The 17,236-nt window shown below is 35.7% G+C and overlaps 1 protein-coding gene across 1 annotated transcript in view; it reads right to left on the minus strand.

The window, feature by feature from the left end:
• Positions 1–17,236, minus strand: part of KPNA3 (karyopherin subunit alpha 3) — a 108,087-nt gene that overhangs the window by 7,814 nt on the left and 83,037 nt on the right. The window contains exons 8-12 of the mRNA XM_032403071.1: positions 15,945–16,031; positions 15,412–15,581; positions 14,050–14,094; positions 2,419–2,550; positions 1,327–1,455 (exon numbers count right to left, since the gene is read on the minus strand). Of these exons, the coding sequence (XP_032258962.1) occupies positions 1,327–1,455; positions 2,419–2,550; positions 14,050–14,094; positions 15,412–15,581; positions 15,945–16,031 (563 nt within the window). The remainder of the gene's footprint in view (positions 1–1,326; positions 1,456–2,418; positions 2,551–14,049; positions 14,095–15,411; positions 15,582–15,944; positions 16,032–17,236) is intronic.

Here is a 17,236-nt window from a genome sequence, read left to right on the forward strand (position 1 = left end):
TGGCTGCTGAGGCTGAGTGGGTATCTATACGAACCCTTTTTCTTTCCCCCATGATACCTTCACTTAAAGCATATCGATCACAGGCCAGAGCTTCTCTGCACCCACTTCTGTCCGGCCTCCTCACTTCTCAGCTCTGTTTCCAATTATGGAATACATTTAGCTGTAAAAATCACCTATATTATTGAAATTTCTATAGTAAAAATAACTGGCCCAGAGTCTAAAAGACTCTGGCTTCTTTCCCTTCATTGGAACAAATGTATTCATAAAATGCACTTTTTGACAACATGCTTTTCTTAAGAATCCAACTGTCAAATTATAGTTGAGTAACTATAGAAATATAGCTATGACACAGAAGAAATGATCAATTCTGTTGGTTTTGGGGATGGTGGCATTTCAGGCAGATAAAACTACATTAAACTAAATGCAAATCAAAACCACGAGACATCATTTCACAACTACTAGGGTGGCTATGATAATAATTTAAAAAAAGGAATTGGAACCCTCATACAGTGCTTGTGGAAACATAAAATGGTGTAGCCGCTAGGGAAAACAATTTGGCAGTTCCTCAAAAAGCCAAACATAGAATTACCATATGACTGGGCAGTTCTACTCCTAGATATATACCCAAAAGAACTGAAAGCAGGGACCCAAATAGCCACTTGCATGCCAGTGTTCACTGCAACATTATTCACAACAGCCAAAAGGGAGAAAAACTCCAAGTGTCCATCAACAGATGAATGGATAAATAGAATGTGGTATATATGTACAATGGAATATTTATTCAGCTATAAAAAGAAATGAAGTTCTGATACATGCTCCAACACGGATGAACCTTAAAAAAATTATGCAATGTGAAATAAGGCAGACACAAAAGGAATTAAGTATTGAAGTATATATTTAAACAATTAATAATAAGTTTATATCTCAACTTTGAAATTTTAAAAAAGACTTTTTTGATCCTTTAATTTAGGCATTGCCTCTTTTGGTCCAGTCTAATTTCATAGGGAGATTAAATTATGATCTCTCTGTATATAAAAAATACCAGCCATCCAATGAGAGATTGTGTATGTATTCTCACTTAGTGGCTACTAATTTACTGATTCTTGCTACTGCCCAATCTATTTAAATAAAAACACTGGTTATTTTATCAGGGCAGCACTTACAACAAAATAACTGCAGAGGTGATTTGAAATAATTCTCATCTTAACTACAGTGGTTTTGAAGACAATCATGATTGAACAAATAGCAACAGAAAACAAGGGGACAGTGAAAAATGAAATATACAGAGAGAAAGAAATGCACCAGTGAGACAATTATATGCCTTACCTTATTTATCTTCTCTTTTGGGTGTGATAAGAGATTTGGGAAGTGCGACAGGACATCACAGTTGAGAACGACCTGGGTCTGCTCATCGGTGCCAGTCACTATGTTGCCAACTGCTCGGAGGGCTGCCGTCTGGGGTGGGGATAAAACACTTTCTATAAATTTATTTGTTTATGATGAAGCGGATTCTATTTTTTTCATAATCCTGAGAAAATGTAAAAATGCAAGGGGTAGACACTGTATTCTTAGAAAAGTACTACGTAGAACTGAGAGGCAATTTTGAATTTTAAATAAGTCTTGTAAAAAATGGAACTGTATAGAAAAATTGTGTAAAAAACTGCTGAAAAGATTCAAAAACTAAAAAGAAATGATAATTTAAAAAGTAAAGTTTCAAAAAAAAAAAAAGTAAAGGTTCATTTTAACAGCAGCTATTTTTTATCTATTACTAATTTAGTACCACAGAAATATTTTAATAAAGGCCTGGAATGGGCATGTATTTCCATCTAGACAGTCACTTTGGCAGAAGTGGAATGAATATCTATCAGCCACCCACCCCTAATTAGAGTGAGGAGAAAGGAGAGAGGAGGAAATGCGGCTAGGATGCTGTTTCAATTATTTGGAGGGGAAAAAGAGTCTTGAACTAAATCAGTGGCTCTAGATACATAACGGGCAGACAGATTTGAAAGCTATAAAAAGAATGAACAGGACTCTATAATGGAGGGTAAATGAAAGGAGGAATCAAGGTTTCAAGCTTGAACTATGTGGTCTACTGAAAGGGGATATATAAAGAGGAGCAGGTTTGTGGGAGAAGACGATACATTTTAATTTTGTCTGGTTAAAATGGCAATGGAATGCTTGAAGGAGTTCTTAGAGGAGATGTCTGAGACCTCAACGAAAACTGGCTATTGTCAGTTTGAAACTCTGCAAAGAATCTGGGTGAGATAAAGATCTGGAAACCAACAAAATCAGGTTCAGTAAAATAGAGGAGAAATATCGAAGATATGTACATAGAGACAGAACTGAAGCCTGGTGTTCAAGTTAACAGGTTATATAGTAAACACAATTCTATACAAGTAAGAAAAATAAGATACTTACTTGAACTTTCACTTCCTGGTGGCTCAGCAGGGGCACAAGAAATGGCACAACCCCTGAATCAATAACCATCTGTATCTGCTCATTACCTCCATCTGTCAGATACGACAGAGCCCAAACAGTATCTACAAGAATCTACAGAAAGTAAAAAAGAATTACCAGTTTAGGTATTTGTTTGAATGCTTAAAATACATTAACATACCTCAGGGGCAGTGACATAAAAAGTAATTAAACTTTATGTTTTAGTTTGGTGGCAAAAATATCTGCTTACCTGATAAATCTACTAAGCAGCAGAGAACTTTCTCAATGCTTACCTACCTCAGATCATTCTTCACAAATATGAGACAGAAGTCTGAGACAACTTCTACCCTAACTTCTGCCTTTATATATCAGAGAGATGAATTTAAAAACAGGCCAAGGGGCGCCCGGGTGGCTCCTTCGGTTAAGCATCCGACTCTTGATTTCGGCTCAGGTCATGATCTCAGGGTGGTGAGATCAAGCCCCACATCAGGCTCCACGCTGAGTAGGGAGTTGAGCCTGCTTGAGATTCTCTCCCTTTCCTTCTGCCTCTCTCCCTGCTTGTGTGTGTGCCCGTGCGCGCTCTCTCTCTCTAAAATAAGTAAATAAATCTTAAAAAAAAAAAAACAACAACAGGCAGAGAAGTTTTTCTCTCTGCCCCACAAATTGAGTACCTAATAATCATAAGGAAACACTTTATATACAGAACAAGACCATATACCAGCTGCTTCATGGCTAGAAAAGACCAAAAAGATACTAGTGGTTTTCAAACATGTTTAGCAATATAATTAATTTTTCAGGCTATTAAAGTAAACAGTTAAAAGAAATAAGTTGGCATTTTAACTTTGGGGGAAAAATTAATTATTTGCAAAGCCCTTGAAAAAGGTCTCCAAGTGAAGAGCAGAGAGTATAAACCATGCCCTACACCCATCTGATTTTGCAAATAATAAACAAAAGAAAGACTCAAGTTTGTTGACTCACTCAAAGTCAAAGAGTTTATATGTAAGCACAGATCTTATCTCATGTGAAATCGAGATGTTTCTTACTAAGGTATCCAAATTAAAGACATTCTGTTGCTTTAAAATAATGCCACCTGAATTAAAATCCATCTATATATCCTTCAAAATATAAAGAGATGAATAAAAAGAGCAAATAAAACCACATATAGGGGTGCCTGGGTGGCTCAGTTGGTTAAGCATCTGCCCTCAGCTCAGGTCATGATCTCAGAGTCCTGGGATCGAGTCCTGCATTGGGCTTCCTGCTTAGTGGGGTGTCTGCTTCTCCCTCTGCCTCTTCCCCCTGCTTGCGTGCCCTCTCTCTCTAATAAATAAATAATAAAATCTTAAAAACAAACACATATAGCCCACACCCTCAGCATTAGTAGGAGTCAGAGAATACTACAAATTTCAAATTACCTGTAAGAAAAGAAAAAATTAAATTCTAGTTTTTGTCTGGGCCTCCTGCCCCAAGCCTATGTAAGACTTCAGAGAAGAGGAGAGGGGAAGAGAGTAAAGTGTTTAAAAGTAACATATCCTAGTAAAACTATCTCACATTACTGGGACAGAGACCATGTGGTTCCAAAAGCCTATGATATTTACTACTTGTCCTTTTCAGGAAAATATGCTGACACCTTCTGCACTAGAGAATGAGCTTCATTCAACTAAGAGATGCCTGAGGAAATATTTCATTGTAGATCACAGACTAAAATAAACGTGGGATAAGAGTGGAAGAATAATTTATAAATGGTATATGTTCTGAAGAAATAGAAATATTGCAACTTCAAAAATGGGAGGACAGAAGGGAGCTATGCCTGAAAGCTGAGCCCACCTACCATCCCACCCAGCACTAAGGCCTCCCTACTGACGGGTGTCTGCAGATGTTGTGTGTGTGGGCAAAGCCTGTCTACTACCCAGTCTGGCAGTAACAGGTAATAAGATTTATACAGAAACCAGAGTCACATAACACAACACCCAAAATGTACAGGCTTACAAATCAAAAATAACTTGTCATACCAAGAACGAGGAACCTCTCAACTCAAAAGGGAAAAGAAGTCAACAGATGTCAATACCGAGATGACACAGATACCAGAATTACCTGACAAAGATTTTCAAGGAACTATCATAAAAATACTTCAGTGAACAATTATGAATATATTTAAAACAAATAAATATAGGAAATCTCACCAAAGAAACAGCAAAGAAACAAAAGATATAAAGAAGAACCAAACAAAATTTTAAATGGAAAAAGTCAGTAACCCAAATTTAAAACTCACTGGAAGGACTCACTAGTAAAATTGAAAAAGGGAAAAAAAATCCACAAATTCAAAGATAGATCAATACAAATCACCCAATCTAATAACAGGAAAAACAAACTTCATGAGAGTTGTAGAACAGTAACAAAAGATCTAACACTGTGCCCTCAAGAGTCCCAAGAGAAGTGGAGCTGAAAAATATTTAAAGAAATAATGGCAGAAAATTTCCTATATTTGGCAAAAGATAAGCAGATTCAAAAATGGGAGGATGAGGCAAGAGAAAGGAGAAAACAGAATAAGCTCCTCAATTATTGTATAGTTATTAGGAGTCAAAAAATATTATTAAAATCAGATAGAAGAAAAGGGCATTAGAAAAGGTGTAAGTATAAAGGTAACATTAGAACAAAAACAAACCTTTTAAGAAAAAAAGAGCACACTAAATAGAAAATAAAACACACACAAAATATTATACAAAATAATGTGACAGAGTTGAAGCTAAACATATCAAACAATATGACCAGGATTAACTCACCTATAAACAAGAAAAAGATTCTTAAATTGGCTCCCAAAACAGACCCCAGTTCTATGCTGTGTATAAGAGACACATCTAAAATTAAGTAATTCAAAAAGGCTAAAAATAAAAAGTAAATAGTACATGGAAGTAAAGTTGAAAATCTATAGATGAAATGAGTAATTTCCTAGGACAACAGTTTACAAAAACTGACCTCAGAAGAGATAGACAGCTTAAGCAAGATAATTTCCATAGCAAAGATAAAGAAAATCATCAAGGAACTAACCCCATGTAGTACCAACACCCGAAGTTTCAAGGGCAACACTATCATTCTTCAAAGATCAGACAGACCCAATGTTATATAAATTGTTTTAGAGCATAAAAAAATAAAGGAAGCATAATGTTGATACCTAAACATTAAAAAAGCAATAAAAACATAATATTAATGCCTCATAAAGATAGCATAAAAGTAAAACTGCAAACCAGTATCACTTATGTGAATACTGGTGTAAAAATTCAAAATAAAACATTAGTGAACAGGATCCCATACCACACTAAGAAAACAATGTATGATGATCAAGTGGAATTATTTAAGAAATGCAAAGACTGCGGGGGGGCTGCCTGGGTGGCTCAGTTGGTTGAGCGTCTGACTCTTGGTTTTGGCTCAGGTCATGATCTTGCAGTCATGAGATCAAGCCCTGTATGGGGCTCCGTGCTCAACGGGGAGCCTGCTTGGGATTTTCTCTCCTCCTCTGTCCCTCCCCACTGCTCACGTTCTCCCTCCCTCCCTCTCTCTCTCATAAATAAATAAATAAATAAATAAATAAATCTATCTTAAAAAAGAAGAAATGCAAAAATGGTTCAATTTTAGAAATATCATTAATATGTCACATTAGCAGATTTAAGGAGAAAAATCATGGTTATCTCCACAGACACTGAAAAATTCAACACCCATTCTTTTTTTTTAAAGGGGGGAGTCAGGGGGAGAGGGAGAGAGAGAATCTTAAGCAGGCTCCATACCCAGTGGGGAGCCTGACGCAGACCTTAGTCTCACAACCCTGAGATCAAGACCTGAGTAGAAATCAAGAGTTGGACACCTAACTGACTGAGCCACCCAGGTGTCCCTCAACACCCATTCTTGATGTCAACACTCAAAATAGGATTTTATGGATATTTGCTTAACATAATAAAAAACCTATTAACTTAGGAAACAAATTGAGATTCAACAAGAGACTGATAAATTTGTTTACATAAAAAGCAAAAGTCTGCATGGCAAAATATATCGATGACAAAAGACAAATTAGGAAAATACCTGAAATATGTATCACAAATAAAGAGCTAATATCCTTAATATATAAAGAACTCTTAGAAGCTAAGGAAAAAGGACAAAAATCCGATCGAAAAACAGGCTATTTGCAAAGATTTGAAAATGGCCCTTAAATATATGAAATCATGTCCAATGTCACTCATTAAAAAAAAAAAAAAGAAATGCAAATTAAAACTTGATACACAGTTTCTTACTTATCAGACTGGCAAAAATTAAAAATGTGACACCACATTCTATTTGTAAGGCTATGGAGAAAGTCACTTTATGGTGCTGCTGGGGAATACAAAATGGCATAGCCTCTAAGACAAGGAATTTGGGCAGTATATAACAAAATTATAATGCATTTGCTCTTTGACCTAGCAATCCTGTTTCTAGGGATTTACCCTTAAGTGTATCTCCAATAATATGAAAATACACAGGATTATTTACTGCTATGTTATTTATATTTGCAAAATTCAGGAAATAGCCTAAATACCTATCCGTACTAGTGTGTTTGAATAAACCATGTTCACAAAACAATACTGGTTGCCTGGGCCTGTACTTTAGGAGGCTGCTAAATAAAATGTAACCTTTTCTCCATCATGTGGCACCTACTACTAGCAGAAGACCACTTTTTTCTAATATTCAGAGGCCTGGAAAAATGAAATAGTTAAGGTTTCTTAGCTGAGGTCAGTTAATAATTTTCAGTGGGATCTCCACAACAATATCTGAAAAACTGGTAGGGTAATGTAAGCTACAGCTAAGTCCTAGGCCTCCTCAAACTGCAGACACCTCTAGTCTCTCTTTAATTTTGTTTAGTAATATAATTGGGTCACTGAAAATTTCATTTTATTTAAAAATGTTTTATTTCATTTTTTGAGAGCGAGTGAGCACACGAGCACGCACCAACGTGCAGGATCAAGAGGAAGGGCAGAGGGAGAGGGGGTGAGAATCTTAAGCAGGCTCCACACCCAGTGCAGAGCCCGACGCAAAACTTGATCTCAGGACCCTGAGATCATCACCTGAGCCAAAATCAAGAGTTGGACGCTTAACCGACTGAGCCACCAAGGTGCCCCTGAAAATTTCATATTAAAAAAGTTCTAAAAACTTTGAAATTCATAGCACGTGGTTATCAGGCCACGCTAGCTTCTTCTGTTTTCATCAAAGTCTGCTTTTCTCATCTCCATTATCAGGCTAACAGCCGCTCTCTCTCTGATGCTTACCTTTTGTTGCCTTTTCCCATGTAAGCGCTTCTGTTATTTTACACCTTCCCCCTCTACTATTCTTTTTTCTTGGTTTTCCCTTTTTCATGATTTCCACGCTAAACTACTAAACTATCTGGCTTTTACAGCCACTAATAGTCAATGAGTATACTCTTCTTCCAGTTAATCATCTGATTAATACTGTGCCGACAAAGTCTTCAGTAATTTTGGGCTACTTTAATTATTTTTCACTATTCATGTCTGTTTTTTCTCTGCTAGAAAGCTTTAAAAGTTTTTACTTCAGCTAATATTTCAGATACTTGAAAACTGCTAGAAAGCTGATCTCGAGACACACAATAGAAGGCATATATGCACACACGCAAAAGACTGACAACTCTATATGGTTAATATTTTGAGATAATAATTCTGAAAACTGGTATATGAACCAAAGGAAAATCTCCAGCAACTCAGTCTTCCAATAAGAATATGCTCAGCTCAAAGACCTTCACTGATTTATGTCACCTCCAATAAATGTGCTAACCAATAATGTCCTGTTAGGCACTGTTACAGGAAACTGCTATTAACATGTACAGCATTTCCTAGAAGATTAGGTATCAATGGAGTGTCTATGGAATGTCAACTTCACACATGCTTCAGAGACAACTAGAGCTGATTCGGGTTACAACTGTGTACTTATATTTAATCCTTATATGCAGTAATGGGTAACTGAGAAGACTAGGGGTACTTGCATCCTACACATTCCAAAGAAAAGGACCAGCTCTTGATTAGCTCCTTTGAGATAACCTCTGAGCTCTTGGATTATCCTGCCTGATTACATTGTATACCTGAGATCTTGGGCAAATAGCTTATGCAACAATGTGATTTTATGTGAATATCTCTTTTAGTTTGCTTGAAGTTGTGGGCCACACTGTATCAGTTTGACCTCCAGAAGGGGATGGAGACTGAGAAGCTAAGGGCAGTCATGGGGGCTGTCCAAGCCTATATGACTAACCCCCAATAAATACCCTGCACACCAAAGTTCAGGAGGTTCTTGGTTAGTAATATTTCATACGTTCATATGTGTCACTCATGGCTGCTGGGAAAATAAAGCACTGTCCTTACAACTCTACTGGGAGAGGAGAACTGGAAGCTTGCACCTGGTTTCTCCTAAACTCTACCCCCTTTGTCTTTTGCCTTTGTTGATTTTAATATTGTGAAATAATATATACATATTTATACATGTAAATAGTGTAAATATTTATATATATAGGTGTCTGTCCCTGGCACTCTGTCCTGGCACAGAGCTCCTAAAACTCCTGTAATTTCTTAAGCAATAAGAACACTAAGAACATCTCTTCTTCTAGTATCTGTCTTTGACCCTGCCCTGACACAGGACTCCTAAACTCTTATAAATTCCTAAGTGATAAGAGACCTAGGAGCATCTTTTGTTCTATTGAAGTGAGTCTGGGTGGGCTCCTGGATGGATGCTGGTTGCCAGAAAGACCAAGCCCTGATTAGAAGTTTGGAGTTTTCAACCCTATCCAGAGAGGGGAGAGGGGCTGGAAATGGAGTTAACAACTGATCATGCCTACAGGAGGAAACCTGCGTAAAAATCCCAATAGTACAAATTGGTTCAGTGAGCTTCCTGGATAGAGCTCCTGCCCTTAGGGCCCTCCTGGATTTTGCTCTTTGTATCTCTTCATCTATATCCTTTATCATCTCCTTTAATAAACTGGTAAATATAAGTGTGAAATAATATATACATATTTATATATGTATAAACATATATAAATATATGTTTATTTGCTGACACTTGTGGTTGCCAGATGTATAGGGTTTTCCCCACAACAAAAGGCAAGTCTCTCTGATACCAACTGGGTATCCTATAATTTAATTTGATGTGATACAGTCTGCCTGGAGAGAGTGTCTGATCTCACAGGTTAAGCATTCATTTCTCTCAGGTCCCCCACCCCAGCAGTCTCACACTTCAGACACCAGTTGTCACCTGTGCTTCTGACTAACTGCCTGTAGATCAGTGAGCCACTTTAACAAATTAACCTAACTGAGCCAGCTTCTCCAACATTCTCACTAGTCACTGTCTCATAAATTAAGTCGCTCCGGCTGTTTCATTCCTCTGCCTGCTGCTATTCTTGTTTTCCGTTGTGTCCTACACCTTAAAACCCAAATTAGAAAGATGTGTATGACCTCCTCTTCTCTTGCCACCGATATTAAACCCAGCAAATTTATCACTGAAACATTTCTAGAGTCTTCTCTTGTCTTCCTGATATCTAAGCTCTAGTACTGGTGCTAATTTTCTCTCATCCATACTACAAAAGCACCACCAATTTGTCTTTCCAACTCCACCTTCCCCTAAAAACTACACTCCACTTAATGGTATGAATCATCGACCCAGAATACAAATTAGACCATTATTCTTTGGTTCAATATCAGCTACATAAAAAGTATATACGGCTCTTAAGGTGGTACATAAGATGCTGTATGATTCAGAAACTGCTGAATTTCTGCTGTATTTTTCCCTACTCTTTGTTTTTATAACTTATTCTTCCATCTCTCTAGTTTTAACAACTGCTTCACTGGCTCTTCCTCCCTTGATGTCACTGCTCAAATGCAGAGCATTTCTTAGAATTCAACTTTTAGCCCCTTTCCCATATTTTCATGAATCCCTTAAATACTGATAAATAAGTCTGTATTGTGTTTTCCTTCTTAGAATATTGCTATGGAGGAACAACAAGTAAGTCATAATCAATATGTCTGCCCTACAATAGACTCATCATCTTTCTCTACCAGTCTCATCCTTTTGCTTTTACTCCTTCTGATTGTTATGGCATTATTATCCATGTGGACTGCTCAATTAGAAACCAAAGTAATTTTTACTTTTCCTTCAATCTGATCCTTTCCTCTTGAAGTTCTACTATTTTATCTCTTAATATCTAAACTTTTCCTCTCTTAACCATTACTGTTTCTAATTCAGACCTTCATCAACTTCTTTAAACCAATTATGATAGCAAAATAAGCGTACTTACATTCATACCTTCCCCATTCCAAGCCCTGCATACCTCTTCTAAGTTATCAGACCATAACAGATATGAGCACATGACTCCTCTATTTAAAAATCTTCAATGACTCTGCACTGATCACAAGATAAAACCAACACTGCTTAACACAGGATTCAAAACCCTGCAACTTAACTCCCCAGCAAATGTGTTGGGTTATTAACTACCTATATTCTCCAACCGTCCAAGTATGCTCCTGAGTCTTTAATATCTTTCCTCATATACCTGAAATGACTTTTCAATTTGACAAAGTACTACTTGTCCCAGTTGTATGACATTAGACAGATTACTTAATTATCTGCCTCTTTTACCGCATTTGTAAGAGGGAGATAATGGTGGTACCAATCTTATTTTCATAAGGAATAAATGAGTTAACATATGAAAAGTGCTTAAAATAATGCCTGGCACATTTTCAACCCTTAATAAATGTTAGCTATTAAAATAATCATCTTTGTTACCTCTGTTGCCACTTCTACCACCATCTTTCTCCACATGATACTTGTTTTATTTTTATTTTTTTTTTTTATTTTTTTATTTTTTTAAAGATTTTATTTATTTATTTGAGAGAGAGAATGAGAGAGAGAGAGAGCACAAGAGGGGGCAGCGGGAGAGGGAGAAGCAGACTTCCCGCTGAGCGGGGAGCCCGATGTGGGACTCGATCCCGGGACTCCAGGATCATGACCTGAGCCGAAGGCAGTCGCTTAACCAACTGAGCCACCCAGGCGCCCGATACTTGTTTTAAATGTTACTTTCTCAGTGAAGCTTTCTGGCTGCCAGAGAGAACATGTGCTCTCATAATTAGCATCTTGGTCATTCCTCTATTTTACTTTTGTTTTGTTTTGTTTTGTTTTCACACCATGTTCTGTATTTATGTGATCATCGTATAAAAAAAGCATAGGCCTTGGACATAGCTTCAAGTCTCAGCTATAGCTCTTATTTATCATATAGGCCCTTAGTTAGGTTATTTTACTTTACTGAATTTTAAACTCCTTATCTATAAAATAGGAAAATAAAACTTATCACATAAGGGTGTAGTAAGGTAAAAGAAAATTACAGAAATAGGTTCAGCGTAGCAAGTCATCAACAAAAGTTCATTCCTTTCAACTCTTTTTACCTGCTACTAATGTAAAGGTCTTAGAAGGCAGGGTCTCTCTGTCTTCTTTATCTTTGAGCCTACAATTCACAGCACAATTCTGGCTTGAGTGGTTAATAATCCATGAGTATTTGTTAAACTTGATAAATATACCTATAACTCAGTACTTTGCCATTTTAATACAAATACAAAGTTGAAATTCAAATAAACATCATCAACAGATGGTGGAAGATTTCATTTGGCTGTAATCAATTCCATAATGTCCTGGGTTTTGTCTTGATGGCAATATCAGATATTTTGTTTATCTTCCCTTTAATCTTAGCTGTTGGAATGCTTAGAATTAAATTTAGCAACAAATACATTTTTTTATATAATTTTACTTTCTTGCTATTAAGATAGTTATCATTTTTTTTACTTTTACTGTCACTTTTATATTCATTTTGAAGATAAGATGTATATGGCTAAACAAGTTTCACTTAATTTTTATGACATTTCAGGCTAATATGTCACAAATGACAAGTTACTTTGGTTGCAAAAAGATTCTTCCCAGAGTTTAAAGTTCTAAAATGAACTAGAGAAATGTGGTTCAATATTAGCAAAGATGTATTTTCTTCATCCCAGTGATAAATCACACACATAATTCTGGCAAACATACATACATTTGTATTATATATGTATGTAAACAAAGACAGGATTATAAAAAACACAAACACACAGCAAATCAGAAAGAGATCTTAGCTGGAACAAGAGAAGCCAAATCAATGCTAGATGAACACTAGAATCAATTTTAGATTCACTGAAATTTATTCATTATTTTACTCCATGGAAGAGTAGCATTTTGCTTTGCTACATTAAGGGGGTTTTCAGATTATCTAATAAAAAAATCTGCCAGAATACATATAGTAAATTCTTTTTTTTTTTTTTTTAAAGATTTTATTTATTTATTTGACAGAGAGAGCACATGAGGGGGGGGAGGGTCAGAGGGAGAAGCAGACTCCCTGCTGAGCAGGGAGCCCCATGTGGGACTCGATCCCGGGACTCCAGGATCATGACCTGAGCTGAAGGCAGTCGCTTAACCAACTGAGCCACCCAGGCGCCCTATATAGTAAATTCTTAACTAAATCTCACGTAATGACCAAATCATCTGAAAATGCCTTTGCATTTAAAACTATACTTGATATTCTTCAATACTATACCTTCAAAGGTTGTCCTGGGAGGCAGTGTGGTTTCACTGAAAGCACACAAGATGTGCCATCGGAAGATCTCAGGGTTTTTTTTGTTTTTGTTTTTTTAGAAGATATCTCTGTTTTGAACATCAACTTTGATTTTTTTTTTTAAGATTTTATTTATTTGACAGAGACACAGCGAGAAAGGGAACACAAGCAGGGGGAGTGGGATAGGGAGAAGCAGACTTCCCGCCAAGCAGGAAGCCCGACGTGGGGCTTGATCCCAGGACCCTGGGATCATGACCTGAGCCGAAGGCAGACGCCTTAATGACTGAGCCACCCAGGCACGCCAACATCAACTTTGATTCTTACAAGCTCTGCAACCTTGGATAAATCACTTAATCTTTCCCTGAGGCCCAGTTTCTTATTCTATAGAATGGTGGCATAATATCTATCCTATTATAAGAATCAAATAAGATTTATTTTTTTTAAAGATTTTATTTATTTACTTGAGAGAGAGAGACAGAGCAAGAGGGGGTAGGGAGAGGGACAAGCAGACTCAGTGCCAAGCATGGAGCCCAATGCAGAGCCCAATTCAGGGCTCAATCCCATGACTCTGAGACCATTACCTTAGCCGAAATCAAGAGTTGGGACACTTAACCGGCTAATGAAGTTTAAAGAAATATGAAGGTGCTTTATAAAGTTTTTACCTCTTTATAAATACTGATACTTAAAATAATATGAATGACACAGATAAATAACTACATATGTGAAATTTCTCTGAAGTCAGTATTTTTTTTTTTTTTTTTTTTGAAGTCAGTATTTTTGCTATCTGGATGATTTAAGATATAAAGTTAATAAAACCTTAATCCTATTTCTGAAAAAGATATACATTCTGGAAGCTTCACAAGTTAATAAAATATACGCTGACACTTACAAAAGTCTAAAAAATAAATAACCCTTTCAGTCCCATCAAGAGCAAAATCCCAAATCTAAGATTCTACTTTACTTACATTTATGTCCGTATGATATATAAGGACACATAATGCTGGCAAAATCTGAGGAAAGAAGATAAACAATAAATAACACTAGAGTTGATGAATATGTCTTTGTAAAAATGAGTGTGATACAAAAAGCAGTAAATACTACTTGCAGAGCAAGAAAAGACATTAAATTTGTATGAATCTCTATTAGGAAAATGAAAATCAATTCAATCTGAATAGTTTAGATGTCCAATTAAAATATCCAAATAAATCTGGCAGAGATTAATGCACCTTAAAGGAAAAACAGTTGTTTTCAGTAACTTTCTTTATAACATAGAATGTCAAGTGGAAAGAATGAAGATGTAACTATACAGTACAGCTAGCTTAAAAAAAGCTGTTTTTTTTTTCTTTTTTGGTAAGATTTTATTTTTAAGTAATCTATATACTCAATGTGGGGCTCAAACCTACAACCCCAAGATCAAGAGTCACCTGCTCTATCGACTGAGACAGCCAGGTGCCCCTAAAAAAAGCTATTCTTAAAAATGTCATCTCACTTACCTGCTTAAAGAGTAAGATAAGATTTTAGTTACTTCAGTCAAACTAAATTTTCTGACTTCAGATTTACTCAAGAAAATGACAACCAGTACAAAATATACAGTTTGCTGAATTCAGGCCTTACTATCTTTTTTTTTTTTTCTTAAATCTGGGACGGAGGAATTGGGGGTGGGGGGATCACACTAAGTACCCTTTCCATAACAGCAAAACCCAGAAGCTGGTGAAAGATGTCAATTATAAAGTTTCATAGTTAACATTTTTTGACATTGTCAAGTGATTAAAGGTTGCATAAAAGTTTTAAAAACTTAAAATACTCAGATCCATTTACAACTTAAATGTAAATAGAGAAGTTTTTATTTTGTTTTAATTAGTAGATTTAACACAAAGTATGTCACACATTTAAGAACACTGATTTTGTTAGAAATCTAGAGAAATTTCAATTGGACTTAATGTAAATTCATTCAAGAACATTTGCATATAAGTACACTAGTTTTATCTGTAGCAATCCCTTATTTTTTTAGTAATAAACCAACAATGCAACGTAGTAATAAAACTTCTGAGATTTGGTTTTCTCCTTTTGTATTTTTCTTTTTGAAAGTTTTTTTTTTAATGAAAATAGTCATTAAAAAATAAGAACTAGGGTGGACTAACATTTTGTCAGGTGCCATAAGATACTCAACTTTCATTTCACAGGTCAAAAATTAAATATGATATGTTATTAAAAAATCTCATACTTGCAATGAAATAAGTATGTGCATTATTTCATTCCCTGAATGAAAATTGAAAGCATAAACATAGGGAAAATATACCATCTGGGCTTTGCAATTCTTCATTTACCTCCTGAACTGTCTCCATAGGCGGTGGGGGGTCCTTATTCCTGCAGAGATTGACAATGACCCATGTGACGTTCCGAAGGAAGGTGATGGGAATGGAGGGATTGATGAAGGACAGAAGAGGTTTGACAACTCCCAGTGATATGACATAATCTCTACATTGAGGACCATCACCTACAGAAATGAAAATTGTATTTAAAAAAAAATTACATTCAGGATGAGAAAGTCTGAAATGTATGCAATGGCTCATGTTAGGACACTGATGTTCTATGTTTCCTCACCATTAGTCAAGGGCATCAACTGTTGTTGTTTCTCCAGATTTTGATTTGGAGAACACAAATTTAACCTATCAATCCTGATAACAAATTGCGTATCTGTTTCAAGAGGTACCATCTTAAGTTAGTATTTATGAGGCAAGAAGACAGTCAACCCACATTAAAATTAGAGGAAACATAGGATGTAATGGCTATGCCAATGTAGGAGAAAAGTTAATTAAGATTCTTAATTGGAGTTTTTTTAAACCTAAATCCAACTTACCTATAATGTTTCCCAAAGCCCATACTGCTTGTTCACAAACATTCTGATGTGGTGAATGGAGAAGTCTCAAAAAAAGAGGTACGGCATCTATAATAATAACAAACATTGATACTGCAAAATGTTGAAGAGTTTATAGATTTCAGACTAAATAAGTTGATAAAATATACAGAGCCTGGCACACTATGGTTACCCAATTACAGTTCACTGAATGAATAAATGTGGCAAATACCTTTACCCTAAAAAAGTTAATTTTAGCACTTTCCCCTAGTAATATTCAAGTAACACACCTACTGACAAGATTTAAAAGTTGCTATTATATATCATTAACTAAAAGAAAACAGCAGCATGAAATTTTTCCTATAATGCATTTTAAAAAAAAGAGAGATCCCCCCAACACATAAACTTAGAATACTTTAGTCAATATGATCCTAATCGCTGATATGGGATTTTACCTAAAGAACTGATCATTCCCGTATCTGGCTTACCTTATATATTAAATAATTTATCATTATAATCTTTACTCTTACATAATTTACACATTAATGTAAGTTCTAAAACACTGGTATATAGTCATTCCGGGAAGGAAACTAAACATAAGCTAGATCACTTTTTCTTAAATTTCAGTCAATTGTGTACTACTTCCAGGATTTTTTGTTGTATCTCTGCACTACCTGTATTATTTACTTAACACTTAAATTAAAATCAACTCACACTTTTAACAGCTTTATTGAGATACAATTTACATACAATATATCTGTTTAAGTATACAATTCAGTGGTTTTTAGTATTTATACAGAGTTGTAATAGTTATCGCTACAATTTAATTTTACATGTTCATCACCCCCAAAAGAATGCCATATCCAAAGCAGTCCTACTGCCCACTCCTCCAGCTTTAGCCAACCATTTAATTTGCTTTCTGTTTCTACAGATTTTCATATTTTGGACATTTTATATAGATGAAATCATGTAATATGTGGGATTTTTTTCTGGTTTGGCTTCTTTCAATTAGCATATAGTGTTTTTGAGGTTCATCCATACATGGCACATATCAATGTTTCATTCTTTTTATTGCTGAATAGTATTCCATTATATAACACATTTTGTTCACCTACTTATATCAGTTAATGGATACTGGGATTACTTCCATGTCTGGGCTATTATGAGTATTCATACAAGTCTTTGTGTGGACATGTTTTCCTATCTGTTGGGTCCACCTAATAGTGGCACTGCTGAGTCATATGGTAATTCTATGATTAGCCTTTTGATAAACTGTTTTTCCAAAGAGGCCACAC

The sequence above is a fragment of the Phoca vitulina genome, unplaced genomic scaffold, assembly GCF_004348235.1.
Source record: "Phoca vitulina isolate PV1807 unplaced genomic scaffold, GSC_HSeal_1.0 scaffold5, whole genome shotgun sequence".
Taxonomy (NCBI): Eukaryota; Metazoa; Chordata; class Mammalia; order Carnivora; family Phocidae; genus Phoca; species Phoca vitulina.